The sequence below is a fragment of the Branchiostoma floridae genome, chromosome 2 (genome assembly GCF_000003815.2).
Source record: "Branchiostoma floridae strain S238N-H82 chromosome 2, Bfl_VNyyK, whole genome shotgun sequence".
Lineage (NCBI taxonomy): Eukaryota > Metazoa > Chordata > Leptocardii > Amphioxiformes > Branchiostomatidae > Branchiostoma > Branchiostoma floridae.
In genome coordinates, this window is record NC_049980.1 from 30,941,534 (window position 1) to 30,963,404 (window position 21,871).

The 21,871-nt window shown below is 40.8% G+C and overlaps 2 protein-coding genes across 2 annotated transcripts in view; both read left to right on the top strand.

Moving 5' to 3' along the window:
- Positions 1-10,117, top strand: part of LOC118409159 (myosin-9-like) — a 20,956-nt gene extending 10,839 nt beyond the window's left edge. Inside the window, exons 15-26 of the mRNA XM_035810028.1 lie at positions 458-549; positions 864-937; positions 1,200-1,281; positions 1,660-1,788; positions 2,754-2,852; positions 3,665-3,765; positions 4,386-4,460; positions 5,079-5,225; positions 5,874-5,978; positions 6,525-6,627; positions 7,106-7,239; positions 7,910-10,117. Of these exons, the coding sequence (XP_035665921.1) occupies positions 458-549; positions 864-937; positions 1,200-1,281; positions 1,660-1,788; positions 2,754-2,852; positions 3,665-3,765; positions 4,386-4,460; positions 5,079-5,225; positions 5,874-5,978; positions 6,525-6,627; positions 7,106-7,239; positions 7,910-8,057 (1,289 nt within the window). The 3' untranslated portion in view covers positions 8,058-10,117. The remainder of the gene's footprint in view (positions 1-457; positions 550-863; positions 938-1,199; positions 1,282-1,659; positions 1,789-2,753; positions 2,853-3,664; positions 3,766-4,385; positions 4,461-5,078; positions 5,226-5,873; positions 5,979-6,524; positions 6,628-7,105; positions 7,240-7,909) is intronic.
- Positions 10,118-11,791: 1,674 nt separating this feature from the next.
- Positions 11,792-21,871, top strand: part of LOC118409160 (MAM and LDL-receptor class A domain-containing protein 1-like) — a 37,034-nt gene continuing 26,954 nt past the window's right edge. The window contains exons 1-5 of the mRNA XM_035810029.1: positions 11,792-12,090; positions 16,679-16,858; positions 18,022-18,275; positions 18,855-18,945; positions 19,715-19,872. Of these exons, the coding sequence (XP_035665922.1) occupies positions 12,039-12,090; positions 16,679-16,858; positions 18,022-18,275; positions 18,855-18,945; positions 19,715-19,872 (735 nt within the window). The 5' untranslated portion in view covers positions 11,792-12,038. The remainder of the gene's footprint in view (positions 12,091-16,678; positions 16,859-18,021; positions 18,276-18,854; positions 18,946-19,714; positions 19,873-21,871) is intronic.

Consider the following 21,871-nt stretch of genomic DNA (forward strand, 5'->3'; position numbering starts at 1 on the left):
ATGTTCACAGTTTTCACCGCGGCCACTTCACTGCGAACTTAAAACCACTGTGACAATTTTTCCACAAAAGCATGTGACTACAGTCTATGATGGTACTGTGAACTTAAAACCACTGCGGACACTCCATTTTCCCGCTACCGCGAAAGTAAATCCCAGCAAACTAAAATGCATTTACTGTAACACAGACGTGTAGATATATAAGCAGTGTAAATGCATGATTTTGACTGAAGGTAAGCCCTTGTGACAGATTCCGAACCTTCCCGAATAAAGCATTACCAACTAAATTGATTCTCTGAAACTTCAGAAACATTAGTAGAGGGAAGCCATGTAGCACAGCAGCTCCACTGTGGCTCAGGCAGAAGGCATGAGAACTAAACAACAACAACAACAACAATAATAATAGTAATGATAATGATAATAATAATAATTATAATAACAAACAAACAATCTGTTACAGAGGTGAAAGATGCAGGAAGGTTGCTGGGTGAGTCCCAGGAGAGGGAAGCCATGCTGCAGCAGCACAGTAACTCCAGTTTGGAAAACATCCAGGCAGAACTCATGATAAGTAAACAACAACAATAACAACAACAATAATAACAAACAAACAAACAATCTGTTACAGAGGTGAAAGATGCTGGAAGGTTGCTGGGTGAGTCTCAGGAGAGGGAAGCCATGCTACAGCAGCACAGTAACTCCACTAACTAGGCAGAACTCATGATAAGTAAACAACAACAATAACAACTACAATAACAAACAAACAATCTGTTACAGAGGTGAAAGATGCAGGAAGGTTGCTGGGTGAGTCCCAGGAGAGAGAAGCCATGCTGCAGCAGCACAGTAACTCCAGTTTGGAAAACATCCAGGCAGAACTCATGAAAACCAAACAACAGCTGGAGAGGGACAAGAGAAACCTGCAGGAGGACCTGCAGAATGCCAAGTTAGTCTTCATATTGCTTTATACAGTATGGCTTCTTTGTGTTTATTGGTTATCAAGGATTTTTCAAGAATGCCTTCAAGTTGGCAAACTTGGGAGTGAGTGAGTGAGTGAGTGAGTGAGAGTGAGTGAGTGAGTGAGTGAGTGAGTGAGTGAGTGAGTGAGTGAGTGAGTGAGTGAGTGAGTGAGTGAGTGAGTGAGTGAGTGAGTGAGTGAGTGAAAGTAGTAGCACATATTTCTGATCTAAGTTGCCTTCTTTCTGCAGGAATAAGATCAATGTACTGGAGGCCACCATCAGAGAAAAAGAGCTCCATCTGGACCATTTCACCAGGAGCACAGAAGAAAAGGTGGGTTGTGTGAAGTACTAAACGGAAGTACTTGAGAAGTCAACCTTTAAAGATTATTTGTACACTGAGCTCAACTTGTAATAAGTGTTGGTAGATGTCAAGCCTGTGTTCTCAGATATACTCTTCTTATCAATGGTATAAGTTCAAACTGTCCATGCCTTTGCCAATGGCCATCTCAACATAAGACCACTTACACCTTTTTGGTGGTCCTCAGATTTTTTTCCTATGACCCAAGTAATAAGAATCCTGTCTATCATAAGTGGCCTCAGGTACTGAAACCATTTTTTCCATGCCCCTTGGATGAACTCTTTAGACTGGTTTTGATTGTACAATCTATTTATCTCTTATAAAAAATGCTGATTATTTTTCCTTACCCAGACCCAGTCCAGCATCAGAGCCATTGAGGACGGGCTGGAGAAAGCCAACCAGGCCCGGGAGAAGCTGAGGCAGGACCTGAAGGCTCAGGAACAGATCAACACTGCGCTCAAGTCACAGCTGCAGGAGGAGGTACGTTAATGAGCTACTGCCATAGCCTGGGTACCATCCGGATAGTAGTTCGCTCCTGTGTTCGCTTCTGCTATCCGTCTGGAGACTTGCACATTCAAACCGTTTGGTGCTAATGTCAGTTAATGTGCGATTCAAGGAATGGGTTCTAGAGCACTCGTTTGATGACAACAGGCGCTCGCGCAAGCAGACGGAGGGCTTGTCTGGTGTTGGAACGCCTGTTCGAACAATTGCTTGAACCCCATTCCATAATTCGCTCATATTTGGGGACCAATCAGCGCCTGCATCCAAAATTTGGACGATTCCAGACGTTAAGATGGTTCGTGTTCCCAGACAGAAACACAGAGAAGCGACTGTATATAGTGTATATTGACTGTCAGACCTAGAAGCGACTGTATATAGTATATAATGAACGCAGGAGCAAACTACTTTCCGGATGGTACCCAGGCTACTACTGCCACTCATCAGTCCTGTTGCTTGTATTTGTCACAGTAGAGATTTGATCCAGGAGAATTAGATTCTCTTAGGACAGAATGCAATTAGAATGATATGGGAATTCTATCAGTGATAGGGGTCTGTCTTAGGACAAGTTGGAATCGCATTCATAATGCAATAGGAAGACAGACCACATACAAAAGTGTAGTACCAGTACACCAGGGTCATTGCTTGACACATACAAGCAATGGGAGCATGCCACAGATAGTTACTAGAGTTTGTCATCAATCAGTGACTGGTTTTGACAGGTAAAGTACACATACCTCCAAATTTTCGATGACTGTCAGTCCATCATGTTCACGGAGTGACCTAGTTCTCGCGAGAGTTGCGAGAACTAGGTCGAGACTTGCATGCCACAGATAGGTTTCCATTCATCCAAATGAAAAGTGCATTATATTGTAAATTCAACATTCTGATTCAATCTAAGACTTGTACTAACTGTCAGATATCTGTGTGTGTTCATGTACATGTAGGTATCTGCTCGGAGGTTATCTGAACAGAGGAATGAGGAGCTTCAGCAGGAGATCCGAGAACAGAAGACTGAGAAGGGGCTTTACTGCAGTAACCTCGAGGTCAGGCTTCAAACACTACACAGAAGAAATACAATTACATTAATAATAATACCAGCAAAAGGGGCCTTTCGAGAGTGTCCTTAGCTATGTTTACTAACTTTGTGAAAAATAACATGTATTGTTTTCTGTTTGTGTGTTGGTCTGTCTGCATTTCTGCATCATTTTTCAAAATACAGTGCTGGTCACTGCGAGTGACAGGAAGTGCAGGCTAGAGTTGCCAGAAGTTGTCGTAGTTAATCAACATTCTATAACAAACATTCCAAGTCAGGAGATCAATGAAGAGCCTAGTTGTAGCTCACATGGAGGTGCTGTTTTTGGTCTGTTTGTTTGTATTTTCACAGTTATATATTTTCCATAATATGCTAGTTTGCAATGTTTGCAGTTCATTAGAGGGGAATAACTATAACCTCACCTCACCGGTCCCATAGCCTCACCGGCCGTAGGGGCAGCAACTATAAGCATTCTCTTTATTTTAAACAAACCCATGATGAAGTGACATTTACTTGTACAGATAGGTTATGATAAAGGACAGTTCATTTGAAGGTAACATACAAAATGTGTTTCCATCCCTCGAAAATAATTTTCATCTGGATGGTAGAATATAGGATATAGGAGAATTCTTTTACACAAACAGTAGGGTATTAGGCTTACATTTTGAAGTCTTTCAGACACCTTCCTCTCTCACACTTCTTCTTCTGACTGGAGTTCTGCTTCTTGTCACCATAAGTAGCCAATGTAGGTGGCGCTTTTGCGGCAAGAAAACAATCCCAGATGCTGCTAAGCTTCTATTTATTTTGAACCCATGTGTTCAGGAGGAGCTGAAGGTTGCCAGACTGCAGATTTCTGACCAGAAGAAACAGATGCAGAGGCTACAGAAAACTGAGAAGTCCTCCATCACCCTCCAGTATCAAGTGTACGTTGAACTTTTTTTTTCTTTCTTGGGTAAAATTAAGGAACTGAGAAATACTTATTGTCAAGCAGATATCAGCTAGTCAGCTGGTCAGTGTTGTATTGTCCCTGGTGGAATTAAAATGAAGTAAATGTTTTTTTTTTGCAGCATCTACTCATTTCTATTATAATTTTATACTTTTATTGGTAAAAGATAAATTACTTAGAAAAGAGCACGAAATGTTGCAAAACAGGTATAAAATGCTGAGAATGAGTTGGATATTGACATCTGCGTACACATCAGATTCTGCTATTTAGTACATTGTATACTATACTTGTTGAGAGTTTATTCATTGAGACTAAAACTCAGTGTCAGTCATGCTTGATTACACAAAATACATTGAATGTAATGAATCATGTTTTCAAATGATGTTAAAGCCCCTGAGGTTGGTTCATGTATTTGCCAATTTAATGATAAAACTCAGAGATGCTGTGATTCTAGCAACAGGCAAGCACATTTTTGACATAGATAAGTAGGGCAGAATCGTTTAATCAGTACAATGTTGTATAAAGATATAAACTGACTACACAGTTGTGTAAAAAATACAAACTGACTACAACTGTACCTATTTCTTCATCCATTAGTGAAAGTCTAGAGAAGGAGAGAGACAAGTTACAGAAGGATGCCCACTCCCTGTCTGTGGAGCTAGAGATGGTCAGGTGAGCTTTTATCATACTTCACTTCCTTTAGGGAACCATGGGACCACGTGGCGCAAATGGCAGCATGGGACCTTCTGGTCCAGAAGGTCCTGAGTTCAAACCCCGCCGTGTCACTGATCTTGTGCCCTTGGGAAAGGCACTTTACACGACTTTCCTATATAGGCTACAAAAGTCTTCAGCAACTTGAAGTTGGTAGCCTCAAAAACGAAAAGAGAAATGTTAATGATTTTGAATTGTTGGAAGAGTCCATTTTAATATTAGGTGAAGTTGAGAAGATTTTTTTAAACGCAGGTGACTTTTAAAGTCCATTTTTAGATGGAAGTAATTTTGGAATGTTCCATTTTTTTTGTGGAGTGATTTGGGACAATACATTTCTACACGAGAGAGGGATGGACGTTGAAATATGTCATATTTGCTCAAAAATGCGATCTTTATAGTGGAAGTTGTGGAGTCATTACCATAGGCAATTTTAGAAAAACATGCATTCTCTTATCATCACAGCCTATTCTAATGTGTAGTGGCAACTATAATACATTTTCCACACAAGGCTCTGTGGAATACTATCCTCTAAGTTTTGGTAAGGATGAATGTGACAGTAAGATTCTTTCATGGACATAGGGAGCAGCTGGCAGAGAAAACAGTGGACAACAACCGGTTCAAGGAGGAGGTGGCCTCCATGGAGAGTAAACTGGACCTGCTGAACTCTCGGCTCAGGGAGGCCCAGGAGAGTTCAAACAATGGGCTACAGGACCTCTTCATGGCAAAGTAAGTATACCTTCCCACAACTTTGCTTCCCACCGCTCCAAAACTATTTGCTGTGTTGGGAGTAGCCTGGTATCTATATGTTATTCTAGCCCAGTTTCCTGATCTGATCACATCCAATGCGAACCAGTCAGAATTGCCCTGAAGAAGGTGACAGACGGTCACCGAATGGTTGCAGTGAAAAAAGCCCTGTGCTATAGCGTAAAAGGAGTCTTTTTATTCAGTGACGTAACAACCGGATGAAACTATTCGCAGATGATCACATCCTAGTAGAGTATATTTATCCCAGCATTTTTTTAAAAGTTGTAGTCAGCTGGTGCAAAAGAATAGTAGTTAACCTTGCCTACCAGTTCCCTTCCACAGAAGCTTGTTTATGACTACCTCCCAAGCATGGTTTGTTCAGCTATGTTTGACAAGGGTCTAAGGTATTATGCACATGGACAATATAATATTCAGCCCAGTGTTTTGTAGCTGATTGAAATTGTTAAACACTTGAAATTGTTGAACACTCTATGATTGGTTAATTATTTACTGGGTCCCATTTAAATATGCTACTTCCTGTATCCTGAAGAGGAGGAGTGCTCTTGTTTCGGAATTTTCAGATTTTGTGGCATCTGTGTTTTGAACAGAATTTTCTTGTACTGTTTTCAGGAATCAGGAACTAGAAGGAGAGATTTCCCGCCTCCGGACGATGCTTGCCAAGAAGGAGGAGGAAGAGATAGACGAGCACAGGAGAGCCCTGGATGGCACAACAAGGTGGGGAACATAGGGGCCTTTTGTACAAAAGTTTTTATTATAAATTTTAAGGTATTACTCATCATCAGTATTGAGCAGATAATTCTTATTGTTACTTTGGCAATAATGATCACAGCATGAGCAAGGTGTTTGTTTATGGCCACAGCATGTATAATAGCTCAAAAAGTTACATTGACCAAAGCTAGTAGAGATTTAAAGTTGTGCTTTAAAAAACCAGGTCCTTGTTTTCTTTCCCTTTGAAACACTGTAAAACCTGTCACATTGTAAAGGCCAATGGCCAAATACAATGAATGTTCGGAAAATGGTAAATGCTCCTATTCAAATATCAGTCACTCTTGAAAACCTGCACAACAAATTTAGATATCAAATGTGAAGAGGATATACCAGTATGCCTTAACCCTTGGCCAAATTTTAACCCATTTGATGAAAAAATGAGCCTATTATACAAGCAATGGTATTGCTTTTTGCCTTGCCTTGTGCATGCTAACACAAATTTAATGATTTCTAACTGGCTTTATTCTAACAATTATTCATCTTTCCCCCCAGTGTTGAGATGAGGCAGATGTTGATGGAGATCAAGCAGAGGCAGCTGGACATGCAGACCACCCTGAGGAAGTCTCCTGGCAAAAATTCTCCTGATAAAAACTTGGTAAGTCACTCCACTTAACTCAATGTGATTCCACAATTTTATTCCATGCAGGGCAGGGCAGGGATTGGGTTTGTTGCTGTTTAGAAAAAAAACTGTTTTATGTCATACGGTTATTATCATTTTTTACAATTTTCACTCTATGTCATACCTGGAACACGATAATGGTCAACATGCATAGTTGTTACCTCACAGGCATCTACTTGATGTATATTACAGGATTCTGTAGAATAGTTCAAAATAAATGCACTTGTGTGGGGCACTGTTGAAAGGTCAAATATGATGCAGTTTTGGACGTTAGAATTGAATAGTGATGTTCTTATAATTGAGACAGCAGAATTTTCCATTTTCCAGTATTTTGCATTGTTTTCACTATGTTGCATTCTCTATATACATGACATGTATAATTATACAGCAAAGGACTAAAACATTGAATTTTTCTTTAATGTAGTAACACATAAAAATCTGCATGTGTTCCCAGATAAATGAGCTCTACCGCGAGATCGGGAGGCTGACGGCGCTGAGCACCGGCCAGCACGTCCGCATCCGTGAGCTGGAGGATGAGGTGCACAGGCTGAGGAACAGGATCCTCATCATGCAGAGGAACAGCGACAGGTGTGTGTGTGTGTGTCTGTGTGTGTGTGTGTCTGTCTGTCTGTGTGTCTGTCTGTGTGTCTGTCTGTGTGTGCTCACGAGGTGCACAGGCCAAGGAACAGGATCCTTATCATGCAGAGGAACAGTGATAGGTGTCTGTTTGTCTCTGTCTGTCTGTTTGTCTGTGTGTGTGTCTGTGTGTGTGTGTGTGTCTGTCTGTCTGTGTGTGTGTGTGTGTGTGTCTGTCTGTGTGTGTGTGTGTCTGTCTGTGTGTGTTTGTGTGTGTGTTTGTCTGTCTGTGTGTGTGTGTGTGTGTGTGTGTGTGTGTGTGTGTGTGTGTGTGTGTGTGAGAGGCACTGCATGTGTTACTGTAAATGCAGAAATGTTGGTGGTGGATTAATGTTTCTATTATGGTATTAGACTACAGTCTATTGTTACCACGAAATTAAAACCACTGCGAAAAGTCATTTTTCCCACTAGTGCAAAATTAAATCCCCGCAAAATTAAATGCATTTACAGTAGCAGGGAAATTTTGGCACTTTTGTTTCTGATCCACTTATAGTAAGTACATAGGCTGCTCAATGCACTATCATGCCTATTGAATCAGATACCATGATTGTAAAATGTGTGTGTTGCTAGAAGTCGCTGTATCAAGGGAATAATACACATCATATCTTGCCTTATTTTGCAGATACCACCAAAGATACATGAATCCAGACAACTTTGTCCAGGAGATCAACTCCAGGATAGAAAAGTCGCTAAAGATGGCCGAATCTAGAAACTTCCAAACTCCACCGTCCAAGGACTATATGTCACCGTCCCCTGGGAACTTTGGATAGCAGCTCCGTCCTTGTAGTAGAAATCTCACACGTTACGTCTGTACATAATGTGAAGCGCTAGTACCAATAGGGTTGGTGTCTGTCCTCTGACCCTTCTCAAGTTGTAATGACCTTTGGCAAAGCCTGTGTCACGTGACCTGAACTGAAGTGTGACATCAGCAATGAATCAATGATGTCCCCCGTCCAAGGACTACATGTCACCGTCCTCTGGAAACTCTGGATAGCAGCTCCGTCCTAGTAGTAAATATCTTACATGTTATGTCTGTACACACTAATGTAAATAGCTAGTACCAACAAACTTTGTACTTTTTGTCATTCTTCTGACCCTTCTCAAGTTGAAGTGACCCAAAGCCTATGTCACATGGCCTGAACTAAAGAGTGACATAAGCAACAGATTGAAGGTGTCCAGCAAGAAGTTCACCTTGTGTTTGGCTGTTGTACGGCCAACTGCTGGTTGGTTTGTTCCTTGCCAAGCTAAAATCAGTCCTTGCCAGTGCTTGTAACCTGACAATTGTCCTTGCCAAAGTTTCAGGTTAAATGCATACTGTATGCTGCTGCTTGTTTTGCTGTTTGCGTCTTGGGGTTTGTTCATCATGGGTAAATGTTGTTCTTGCAGAAAGCACCTTTATCCGAAAGCACACTTTGTCTTGCCAGGAATGCCAGTTGGGCCATATTACGATTATATGCATGCACCATCAGTCTTTGCAAGTCATCAAGAAATCAAATTCTGCCACCTCATAACTATTGGTGAACAAAGACCCTGAATTTTTTCCATGTACCATAACTGTACAGATATCATTTTGCTTGCATTCTTTACCACAAGTGTGGCTCGTTTTGTTTTTCACAGGTCTTGAATAATCATCAAAATAGCACTGCTATAATTTATATGTTTATGATATCATACAAGTGTGCTTTTAATTGATAGATATTATATTTTATAAGCCATATTATTTGCTAATCTACTTAAAAAGTTTCACTACCTCTTGATTAAAAAAACACAAATTGGAAAGCACTAAGTTGATGCATTGAATCTTAAAGTTTAGTTAATTTGCGTTGTTCATATTGTAAATCAAATGCAGCCGTAGCTTTAGTGAAAGCTTTCCAAGATTGTTGCCATCAGTGTTATGAATATTCCTTTTCAAAATACAGCATTACACAGTTGGTTTTATACTTTGTTAATGTTATCATATCTCATTGTAAGACTTATATGCTTACATTTATGTACCACATTTGTGTAGTTCTTAGCTATCACTTATTTGAAATTCAACTGTATTAGATAGACATGCACATCCGTAATTCTATAAAGAATGGAATTTTATAAAGTGTGAGGTATACAGTAAAGAGTGTGACAAGGTGACTAAACATACCTACATGTAGATAAAACATTTCATGGTGTACCATTGAATGGAAGACGTTGCAGGAAATTTGAAGATACTGGCTTGGGTTTACTTACTAACTTAAAAACAAGCTTGGAGAAAGTAGGATTTTGTTGAATTCTTGTAAGTAACATTTTTTGTACAAGTTTTCTTAGCTTCTCAAGTTTTTTACCATTAGTGTTATAAAAGCTAAGGTATGGTATGGAATATAAAGATATAGCTATGTAAGGTAATGATCTAGATAGAAAAGGTGTAAAATCATCTTTTGAGGTCCTTAAGTCTTCTCATTAGCTACAATATCGTGTGTGTATGATTATTTATAAGTTTAAAAACTTATTTGAAGCCTAAACTGGTGTCAGATGTGTCTAGCTGCTTCCGTAACATTATCTGCTCGATTCTTTAACCACCATATACTGGGGAAACTTTGTGTTATTCAATGTTTACGTTTGAGAAAAGTATTTTTATACAATGCACTGTATCTATATAAATTTGCACTCACAGCTTTTTTACTAGTAGTTTTTTTATCATTTGTGTATTTGATAGTTTTATAAGAGGTTCATGTCTTTTTACAATGTAAGGCTTAAGTTGTGTTCCGGGTACAAAAACGTAGTTTCCCTGCACCCAGTCCGTCCTGATCTTCCATTGGTGCAATTCAGAACTGTGAATAAACAGTTCCATCATATCTACTGGAGTTGTGTTGTTGTTTTTTTGTTACCTGTTCTGTTTTCACACAATTTTATGTAATTCAGCATACTTAGAATGGTCTGTATTCATGAAAGTTCAAATCGACCTGCAGGCCGCTTTTTTATTGAGGTCAAGGGGGAAGAGGCAAAGGGTAAGATAGAATATAACAGATATGCTGATTACATGATATGACTCTTTTATGAGATGGTGTAAGAAAACCGTCAAATGTTACCAAAAATGTATGAAGTGTAACATACAGACTCTCTAGTTAAAATGCTATTTTAAGATGATCAGGTCGGGACCTGGACCTGATCCTCCGGACCGTACCTGACCTGTACCTGAGGTTTCTGTACCGGTACCCCTAGTTACCAGGCTACCATCACTGGGTGAAGGCCGTCATCACGTAGCCTCTACCAGGCTCTGCGGATCGGTAGTGTAATAGTAGAAATTGGACAAATAGAGTCAATAGTACGCTAGGAGAGTCAGCCGGCTAGAGAAGTTATTCGGTGGCCGACCGACTCCCCTAGCGTACTATTGACTCTATTTGTCCAATTTCTACCTTTAGACCCCCGATCCGCGGAGCCTGGCCGAGGCTATTCGTCACTTGTACCAGCGCGTAACGTGTTCCCAGTAACAGGACCCGAGATAACCTTTCATCGGGGAGGCACAAAGTTCACAACATCCCCCATCCTGATTGGTTGGGAAAAGTGGGGAGTTGTTTGGGCCGCGGTAATCAAAATTGCTGTCTGTTGGTTTGATTTTTAGAGTAATATATACGCAAGCAAGCAGATAATGACTACGACTTAGTCACCGACAGAACCACACAGATAAAACAGAAATGAATAAATGATATCAAAGCCATTGTCTATGTACACTCAACAAATTTGATGAACATACTAGTGATTTATTTTCGCCTGATCGAATTGAGTAAGTATGTAAAGGCACTCGTCGCAAAAGAACACGTTATTTTCCCATATTTCAATGCTCTAAATAATCACATCTCAAAGTCTTTTTAGTCGTTCCCAAATGAGTAAAAATCTTTTCTCTTTGCCAGTGCGCAGATGAGAGCTAACGTGATGTCCTGTGTGGTGGGTAATCACAACTGCAGTTAAAAACGTCAATATAAATGTCTTTTAATAATAACCTGAAGCAATAAAACGATTAATCATATCTTTGGTATGTTCAGTACGTCTAAAGCGGCTCCATATTTGTTCCATACTTCCTGTGGTAATTAAAGAGAAAACACTGCGGAAATTGTATCACGAATTGGTCAGTAAACATGCAATTACATTTTTTCTCCCCCTTAAGTAAATGTGTACCCTTCTGATAAACTAACACGGCTGTTACTTATTACACTCACCTCAAATAACACACGTTAACCATTATGTAATGAAACTTTGTAATCCCCTATTTCGTACACAAACTGTATTCTACTTGCAACCATTCTTTGAATTTTACCCTTGATGTTATAACACTGTAGTGCCCAAGTTTGTTGATTAATTACATTACAGCTTTTCGTTAATTAATCACATTACGGTTGTTCGTAACTGCTGATGTTGTGACATTCCTTTGCAACTTCGGACCCTCACTCGGCACCTCACGTGCGGATCCTAAACAAAGGCCCCTCCTATAAACAAAGATCTCTCGGACGATCTCTATTTGACATGACAGGAACACATCAAAATTCATAACGAGTACATCTCTGTACACCAACCGCCTATCATAGTTCGAGTGCACTCTTGTTGTATATTTCGACGAAAATCTTTATAAAACACTTGAAAGTAGAGTCAGTGTTTATATTTGATCTTTATGTAAGTTCTAAAGGTTGCTGATATCAGGAAACACTTTGACGCCTTGCGCAGGCCTGTGCCACCTACTGGCTGAGTCTACAGGCACGTGTAACAAAGGTTGGTCGGACAAGATGGTGGGCACAAGTTTCGGCACCTGGATTTTTCTTGTTCTGCTGTTTAAAGGTGAGATAACTTCTTTCAAACTTCATACACATCGTGTACTCGTCGTACAACCGCAAACGTCAGAGCGCATCCGTGTTATTGCCGCGTACTTGTACAAAAATCAGCTGTATTGTCACGGGAAAGGTTGTCTTAGATTCTTGTCAGTGGTTGTTTCTGTCAGCCTGGTTGAAAATACTGCGACACTAAAATCGTACGACGACATACATGCACGACGTATTCATCGTACGATTCGGTTGGTCGTGGGACGTTTCGGTGAGGCTGTTTGACAGAACCGAGCGTTGTCGAGGATCTACGAACAGCATTTCCTGTTACAGACTATGTTACATTTGTGCCTCAGTAGTACGACTACTGGTACGACACTCCCAAGAATGCTCTAAACTTGCTGTCGTACACATGAGGATCGTACGACGAATACCAATAGACCCCTAGAAGCTAATTGTGACCACTCATTTATAGTGTTGCTTATTGGATGGTTTTATTGATTGCATTGTTTTTGTTTCAAAGGTTGTACAACAGTATGTGATTTCTTTAATATGTGATGTGCTCTATGCTATGTAATGTATGATCGCCGATTGATTGATCACCTGTGTTTCACGTGTATTGAATTATGGCAATTAAACTAGAATAAGATCAGGTCTACACATTAGTATTCAAATAAAGAATTCCCAAATATGTTTGACGTCATTCAGGTTGCGACAAGAAAGACATAGATGTTGCACTGAGATGTTGCGATAAGTACTCACAAACGGATAAACACATACAATACGAATCAAAAGGAAACGAGAATTTGTTTTGTGTGAATAGAACTGCATATTGGGTATTCTAATGTTAACTTCCCGTGTACTGCCAGTGTTCTGATGAAGACTGATAGGCAGCACCAGAGAGATAATGCTTTAGGGATACAAAGCCCATTGTAGTGACTGCGATTCGTATTGCAAAAATAAGCGCAACACTCCGAAAATTAGTAGGCTATCTTATAGATCCGTACATCTGTTTGAAGATTTATTTATTTTTTTACCAACGAACCTAGGAAAATCCAACTACTGATCATGGTTCTTGGTAAAGATAAGACCAGGAAACAGTCGTGTTTATCAGGACTTTATTTGACAGATACACAGATGGGACATGGGTGTGACCATTGTGCTGTTAATCATTAGAAAAATGAAGTGATTGTAGGGCTGCCCTTTTTCCTTCCTACCGTGTCATCCTCTCCAAACAGACGTCGGATTGGGTTCAGGTTGTTTTACTTGTATCTTGCGGTATTTTGTAATCTAACGTTACAACCGGATGTAAAGGTATCTCACTGCACTTAAGGCATAGGTCAACGGTGCGGCACTGCAGGGTTCGAAAGATTTTTTTACGTTTTGTGTATTTGGTTGTCTTCTAAGTCATACTTTTACGTACTACGCAATATCTAGATTATAAACAATCGACGAAAATAACACAGCAGTACAGCAGTGAACAAACCCACAGGGCCGCACCAGTGCAGTGAGTGCAGTAAGATACCACCTCTAGGATCCAGCTAATTGGCAACGGTTTGCGACTGCTTTTGCAACATTCGCTACTACTTTATACCTTTTAAGGTTTCAACTCCTCCATAGGATCTGCTAGCAGAAAGAGGCAAACTGTTTGAAATGCTTCATTCTATTAAATTCCCGAAAAGGACAGAAGTTCAGCGTTGCCTTAATATGGCTAAAAAGTGTTAACATCAGAACGTGTTCACACAGCTACGACAATGGTGGTTTTGTTTGCAGAAACTAGATATGTGGCTCTTTTAAACAGTCATCTGCCTTGAACTCCATTGTTGTGAACGACGTTGGCCCAACTTTATTTGCTTACAAGTTAAATATTTGTCGCTGAAAGGAAGCACGTCGCGACAAAGTGTTGCATTGTTGAATTTGCACGTTGTATCAAGACAAGGTCATTCCCAAGTTTTGCTTAGTACAGAATGAATGCCGTCCTTTTTTATTACTGACTCTACACGATTCTGTGTTACGATCAAAACATTCATTAACCATGATTTACATAACCTAGACCTGAACTGAGACCTCTTGCCTGGGAAAAACCCTTTGTCCCGACCCCCCAGTGTTTCGGCCCCTGTATGCATACACCCCTATGTTACTGTTAGGGTTGGGGCCAGAGTAAGAGGATGTCGGAATATGGTGTGTCTGAACATAGGGGTGTTGGGACACAGGGGTGTAGGAAAATAGGGGTGTAGGAACATAGGGGTATTCGAATTAAGATAGGGATGTTGGAACATATAGGGGTGTTGGAACATAGGGGTGTAGGAGCATAGGCGTGTAGGAACATAGGGGTGTCAGAACATAGGGGTATTCGAATTAAGATAGGGATGTTGGAAGATAGGGGTGTTGGAACATAGGGGTGCCGAAACATAGGGGTGTAGGAACATAAGGGTGCCGGAACATAGGGGTGTTAGAAAATATGGGTGTAAGAACATAGGGGTGTTGAAACATAGATGTGTCGGAACATAGGGGTATTCGAATTAAGATAGGGGTGTGGGAACATAGCGGTGTGGGAACATAGGGGTGTGGGAGCATAGCGGTGTGGGAAGATAGGGATGTGGGAACATAGGGGTGTCAGAACATAGGAATATTCGAATTAAGATAGGGGTGTGGGAACATAGTGGTGTGGGAAGATAGGGATGTCAAATCATATGCATGCATGGGGTGTTGAAACATGGGGTGTAACCCTTTGTCCTTGACACTTACATGTCTGCTTGTTCTATAGCTGTGACAGATTGGCAATTGTTTACAGACACTGAGACTAATGTGTTAACATTGGTGTTAATTACATCTGATGTCAAAAATGTAGGGCAAAATGATTTCGTATCAAACAAAAGAACTCGTTTTATCAACGCATCAAACAAAAGAACTATCTGTTGTTTTGCGTGGTTTAAACTAAGAGATCTTTCTCTTCAATGGAATTTTTAGCCTTCCCTCCATGAAATTTCCACTTGATTTAAGATGCTGGCTGATCTGTTGTACTGTGGCACCCACGCGTCCAGACGACGTGAGCCATGTGCCTTGTGTGTCATCCAGATAGCCTCCTTCAGGAGCGAAGGCGTGGATTTTTTTTGGAGCACTGATTCGAGACATAAGCTAAGGAAGAGTTGTTGGGGAAGAGTTCTGCCGCATATAGAACTTAAACCCATTTTGAAAATCTCCACACAGTGCTCTGCCAAGAAATAAACGCCGCATCTCCAAATTATTATTTCAGATATCTAGTCTCCATCAGGCCTTCCTAAAGGGGTCGTAGAATTCGGCAACATCGGGAAATTGGCCAGGGGAGTCAGTCAACGCTAAGGTTACGGGACCGGTGAAAAACTCTCTTGCAGCATAACTCCTATGGCAAACCATTCTCCCCATATATGAAAGCCAGCGCAGTCAGTCTGGTAGAGACTACCAGATGTCTGCGAAAGAGGCTACCTCTGTTACAGGTTCTTTTGTTTGTCCTGTTTGCTGACCTGTCCACTTAAGAGTTAGACTTTGTCTCAACCCTTATCAGTCTGAAGGCAGGAGTTTAATCACTACAGTATCACTATATTCAGCGATGTGGAATTATGTATATTTCGTAACCTTGCAAGTCTTTACACAGTTCCCTCCTTCAGTCCTCCCTCGTTCCCCCTCCAAGTAGAGTTTAAACGAGTGCTTTCCCAGCATACACCTTCCAACTTCGATTACGTAACATAGTTATATGAATCAGACAAACGTTCAGTGGAAAGTACCTGCGTTGCCGTGTAGTCTAATCACTACATTGTTATCTCATATCACTGACATCAAATCTTGTTGTTTAATGAAATACTAGATTCAAGCGGTAACGTATATCCGTATAGAAAAGAGATATCAAATCGATTCAATTTTACAATTTCACCTCAATATTTTACATTTCTTGAGGGTTTCGTAGTATGAAAAATTGTTTACCCTTCGTCTCACGGCCAGGGTCACCATCGGCCAGAGATAACGTGATGTGTACAGTTTGTCAGGGCAGTCATAACTTCATAAATCATGAGAATTAATGGCAACATCGCTGTTAGTGCAAGTCTACAAAAGAACAATGGATCTATTCAGCTTGCTTGGTGAACACGCTATTTGTACCTTTGCCAGTCCAATATGGCCAACATTGTGTTATATGTATAAGCTTAAAAATAAAATCTTGATGGAAAACAGTTCAATTCTAAGGTAGACAGGGGCTCGAGTAGGTCAAACGCACAACGCGTTGATAAACAACAGTTACTCAAGATGATAACGTTGCTTTGATACGTTCCGAGGTAGGCTGGAATACTTTTCATACGCTCAAGAAATGCAATGTCAACATGAAGCTTAGTAACTACGTATCAAAACCAGGTGTAAGATACCGGTGCCAAAACCTCTTGTCAGTGAAAACATGCCTTTTAAAAAGATACATACAGATTATCTTTATCAATTTCAAAAGGCTTTTTTGTGACGTCTGTCACCCACGCGGCTGCAGTCTTCAGCGTTACTAGAATGAACTGGCAGAAAAAGCCAAGACAATGGTGTATTGAATTGAATTGTCTTTGACAACTGATGATCTGTGGGTCTTATTTCAGAAACGACCCAGCAGACACCGTTAGTGAAACAGAACTGTAATTTTGACGTGGACGGAGACCTGTGCGGGTACATCCAGTCTCAGGGGGACGATTTCGACTGGACACAGGACACGGGCGCCACCCCGACATCCTTCACGGGACCCACAGATGACATCACGGCGGGACAAACTGGTACTGCAGGTGAACAAAACTACTTATACCCCCTTTCCACTAGGACGGTGCTCTCGCCGCGCTATCTCTGCGACATAGAATTTGACAGATCGCTCAACGAATTCTATAGAAAAGAAACGATCTTTTTATACATTGTGTGTTTTGTTGTCTTCTCAGTCACACTTTTACGATTTGTATGATATACTCAGTGTGAAAGCGAAGGTTACACGTATCATATTTATCCTATTTTAGAGAGCGCAGCGCGATAGCCGTCTAGTGTAAAGGTCTTGGCTTCTTCGTTGTTACTTTTAACAACAGATCCCGCAAACAGGCTTTAATGAATGAATTAAGACCTTTGTTGTACACTTTGCCCAACCGAGTTAAGTGTAGGTCTAAACAAAGACAAAACATACATGAAAAGCATAGAAGTTCCGCTTCTTCTCGCTTCTTGGTAATGGTGAAAGTGTAGGATTGTATGGGTTAACTTTCTTGTCCAACACAAAACCATCATATGGTAGTCCTTCAAAAACATATCCAAGCAGACAGACCCAAAACAATACTGTACCTCCCCGTGAATAAGTAGACCATTCCATTGACCCCATGACCTGGAAAGTCAGTCAGTCATCATACGAGGTCGATAAAATACTACTTCTACCAACTCTGAACTCCATTTCCTGTCACGACGACCTTCACTTTAACCTCTCGCTGTGGTTGGAAACGGGTTGAAGATAAACCGCTCCAGATTTGATTTTGTGCTTGCATCTCAAGGTGTAAATAGGATATGTGCTCCCTAGCAGCTTTTGTCAAATACGGTGGGCTTCTGTATAAATTGCAAGAAACTCAACAAATGCTTGATGTATTATGAAGGCGTTTAACATGTAGGCAACGTCGGCTCCGGACCGGTTGTGTGACGGTGGACTTTCCTTTATGTACATGTCTTCGTTCACCAGCTTGTGTCAATTTGAAAACTAGACAGAACTATAACTAACACCGGGTCTCCCTATTTTTTTGCGTGACAGGTTATTACTTGTACATCGAGACATCAACACCTCAGAGTCGGGGTGACAAGGCGCAGCTACTGACCCCGCTGTTAGCGCCCACGGCAGGGAGATGCCTCACCTTCTACTACCACATGTACATGCTTTCATCTTCTTCATGTTCTTTCTCACAGTGTAATGATTTCCTCCTGATAGGTTATTACATGTACATCGAGACGTCCTCACCTCAGAGTCGGGGTGACAAGGCGCAGCTACTGACGCCGCTGTTAGCGCCCACGGCAGGGAGATGCCTCACTTTCTACTACCACATGAAGGGCCTGTCCGTCGGCACGCTCAACGTGTACAAGGTGGCAAGGGGACAGCAGACCCGGCTGTGGACCCAGTCCGGAGCCCAGGGGAACCAGTGGAACTATGCCGAGGTCGATTATGACAGCAAGGACCAATATCAGGTTTGTGAAGTTTACTTTATCAAAAAGATAAAATCATGAAGAGGAAATTGTTGCTGAATTTACAACTGTCATACGGTTTGGGCTAGTATGTAAAATATTAGCAAATAGAGCGAATAGAGATAATAATGTGCCAGAGGCCGTGAGGTGGAAACTGTAATACTATGCACGACAACTTCTCTTGCATATAGATAGTCCCATAACCATGTAAGGCCGTAGAGACAGTGATTTGTCATCCACTGAGTACGGCACGGTTATTGGAAGCGAAGCTCAACTCTCTCCTTTTACATCCCCAACCGTAGTCAGGTACCCATTTCTACACCATGGTGGAGTGAGGAAAGCCATGTCAAGTACCTTATCCAATAGAGCAAGACCGATAGCTTGACAGCACGTTTGGGTTCTGGGCCGAACACCCTGCACATCATCTGCTTGAATGTTATCCAATGTAGTAGACTGTTCTAGTTGTGGACATATATATATATATATATATATATTTGCGCATGTCCATAAAAATGAACCATTTGCTGACAAAACAACATAGATGAGGTACCAGGTGATGACTTTCCCTATCTGCCCCTGCAGTTTGTATTTGAAGGGGTGGTGTCTGGCACTTCTGGTGACATCGGACTGGATCATATCATCATGAAGAACGGGCAATGTAGCGGCAGTACCGGTGAGCTTTGGTCACATTTCCAAACCCGGGGCCCGGCCGGGCAGTTTTGGGGAACGAAACGTACGATATAAAAGGCAACAAAAGCACAAAACGGACCACAAAAAATTCAGCAGCATGTCTTGTGTTTATTTATTGGAATAAAGTTAGATTTTTCGTTTCCGCAAACAGCCCGGTCGGGCCCCGGTTTGGAAGTGCGATGTAAGCTTAAGCTCTGGTCACATTTGCAAACCGGGGCCCGACCGGGCAGTTTGCGAGAATGAAAAGTAAGTACATATGCATTCTATATCACCCGAGGTACCAGCCCGACCCGGGAGAGGACTGGGACAGAATGGTACGATTGTCATAAAATTCATGCAAATGCTTAGCCACCCCCAATATTACCAAGCACCAATTGAAATTTGCTCTCGCCTGGACACTCTCTACATTCCATGGTACTAACATACAATAATTTGGACATGGGAGAATTCTTTTACATGCACAATCAGTTTTATACTTACTTTTAAAATACGTTTCGATGTCTCTCATTCACCTCAGAGCTTCTAACTGGAGTTCTGTTTCTCACCGCTATAAGTAGCCGATGTAGGTTGCACTTTCGGGATTGTATTCTCGCTTCAAAAGTGCCGCCTACATCGGCTACATATAGCGACGAGAAGAAAAAGTGAGTATATAAAACTGGTTGTGCAAAAACTTCTGCTATATCCTATATTCTACCAACTGATTAAATCATTTTCGGAAATGATTTGGACATGTTTGTTCTACTCCAACACAGCGCGATGTGGAAGCCCTCTCGGTTTGGAGGACGGAAACATCATGGACAGTTCTATCTATGCGTCCACGTCCAAACCGGCTAACCCTGCTTCGGACGGACGCCTCAACTCCGGCAGCTACTGGTCACCACAGGACAGCGACCAGGACCCGTGGTTTGAGGTACGTCCAGTTGTTAGAAGAAGTTTATTTGCAAGTTCGTGCCCGAGGGCTAATTGCAAGTACATGGTATAAACATAGTAGATATACAAGTGACAATGGACAGCTATTAACAATATTCTACTCTAATACTAGTGTTGGCTATTTCTAGACAGGTTGGGTTTGACTTATTTTTTTGGAAGCAGAGGGAGACGAAAAGCCCTGCCTTTTCTAAGATTTGTGGGTTCTGCGATTTCAAGAGAAAAGTGGCTTTCTGTTCGTCTTTCAACGTGGGGAAGTTGGGATAAGTCTTTATTGCTTCTCTAAAGAGGGTGATTCTTTGGATTTCGTTGAATGAATATTTGGAAATGAAATGTGTTTCGTCTCCCACTGCTTTAGATGTACAGTATTTACAAATTCTTAGAGACCCTGCCTCTGGATCAAGGGGTTGGGGGTTCGAATCTCTGCTTTTGTTGCTTCAACTTGATTATCGCATCCATATACTGGTGGCGTGCGTAATACTGTCTTTAGACTAACAGGTCTGGAGTTAGAATCTCGCCTATTGTCGTTCGCCCAACATGCACGGTACTGTAAAGGGTTGCAGTCCTTATACCCCCGTCACATGTAGCGAAAATCGATCGACGAGTCTGCGAGCTCTCATTTACTAGGAGGCATGACTCTGATGCCCACGAACAAATGGCAGAGTTCCTCCCTTCCTATCAGGGCATGCGTCCTCGTAATTTAGAGCTCGCAGACTTCGTTCGTCCGATAGTTTTTCGCTACATGTGAGGGGGTATTAGGACTGGACGTTAAGCCGTGGTCTAGTGTTCACGGTGCTTGTCGAAAAGAGCTAGGAGTATTTCCCCGGTACAATGAACCTGTAAATACTGTACATAGCGTCTGTCTTCTCTTTGTTTTTTTTTTTGTTTTTTTTATTTATATTTATTGCATTTCAAATAAACAGAAATAACAGAAGAATACATAATGACAATAGAGATGGAGACAATAACTGAGACAAAACATAAACATAAACCACGGATCCAAAAATAGATAACAATACTACAGCGGGAAGAAAATAATACCAACCAAATAAACTAATACAGCAGTATAAGGTAGTATCGTTTACATAAGAAAAGTAACATCGGTGTAAATTAATGGTAAACTTTAAACAAGAATAATCTCAAATAAAGTACAGACACATAAGAAACCATCAATACAACATTTTGCTTCAAATACTAGTGAAAATAATTGAATAATGCAAAACCACAAGAGTAGCAAAAGACAAAAAGAAAATAGAGGGGTTTAAGAAATGATGTGAAGTATTTCTCCCCATTTACTGTAGTGAACTGCCAATTTGTTCTTTCTGGAAGCTATTATAAATTCCAATTTGTAAGAAGTCTTAATATATGAGATAAAATGGTTTAATGATAGGTGTTTTTCTTGCTGTTTGTAAATAAAAAATTTTGCCATTAATATTAGTGTATTGTTCAGCCTAGGGGAATTTACTGTTAGATCACCCAAAATTACACTTGCTAAATCTATGTGTAATGGTTCACTCGATACTCGTTCGTGCCATTTCTTAACATCTCTCCAAAATTGGGAAACTCTTGGACATTCCCAAAATAGATGCAGTGTATCTTCTTGCTCATTTCCACAGTGTATGCAAATAGGGCTGTCCGAGAGTTTCCAAATATATAACATTTTTCTGGTAGGTAGAAATTTATGTAACATCCTAAATTGGAAAAATCTTAGTCTCGGACATATTGTAGTCTTGTATATCAGTCTAAAAACTTGTTTCCATGGTATTATTATGTCAAGTATTTCTTCCCAATATGTTTGGATTTTAACTGGGGTTTGGACTACGTTATTTGTTAAAAGAGTTGTCATGTATATATCTTTATTTATCTTACGTGCCCCCAACCAGGAATAGTTTGATATGAAGGGTGCATTAGGTCCTATAGTAAGTGGTTTATCCTTAAGATGTCTTTTCCAGATGCTTGGGATAGCGGAGATTATTTGATTA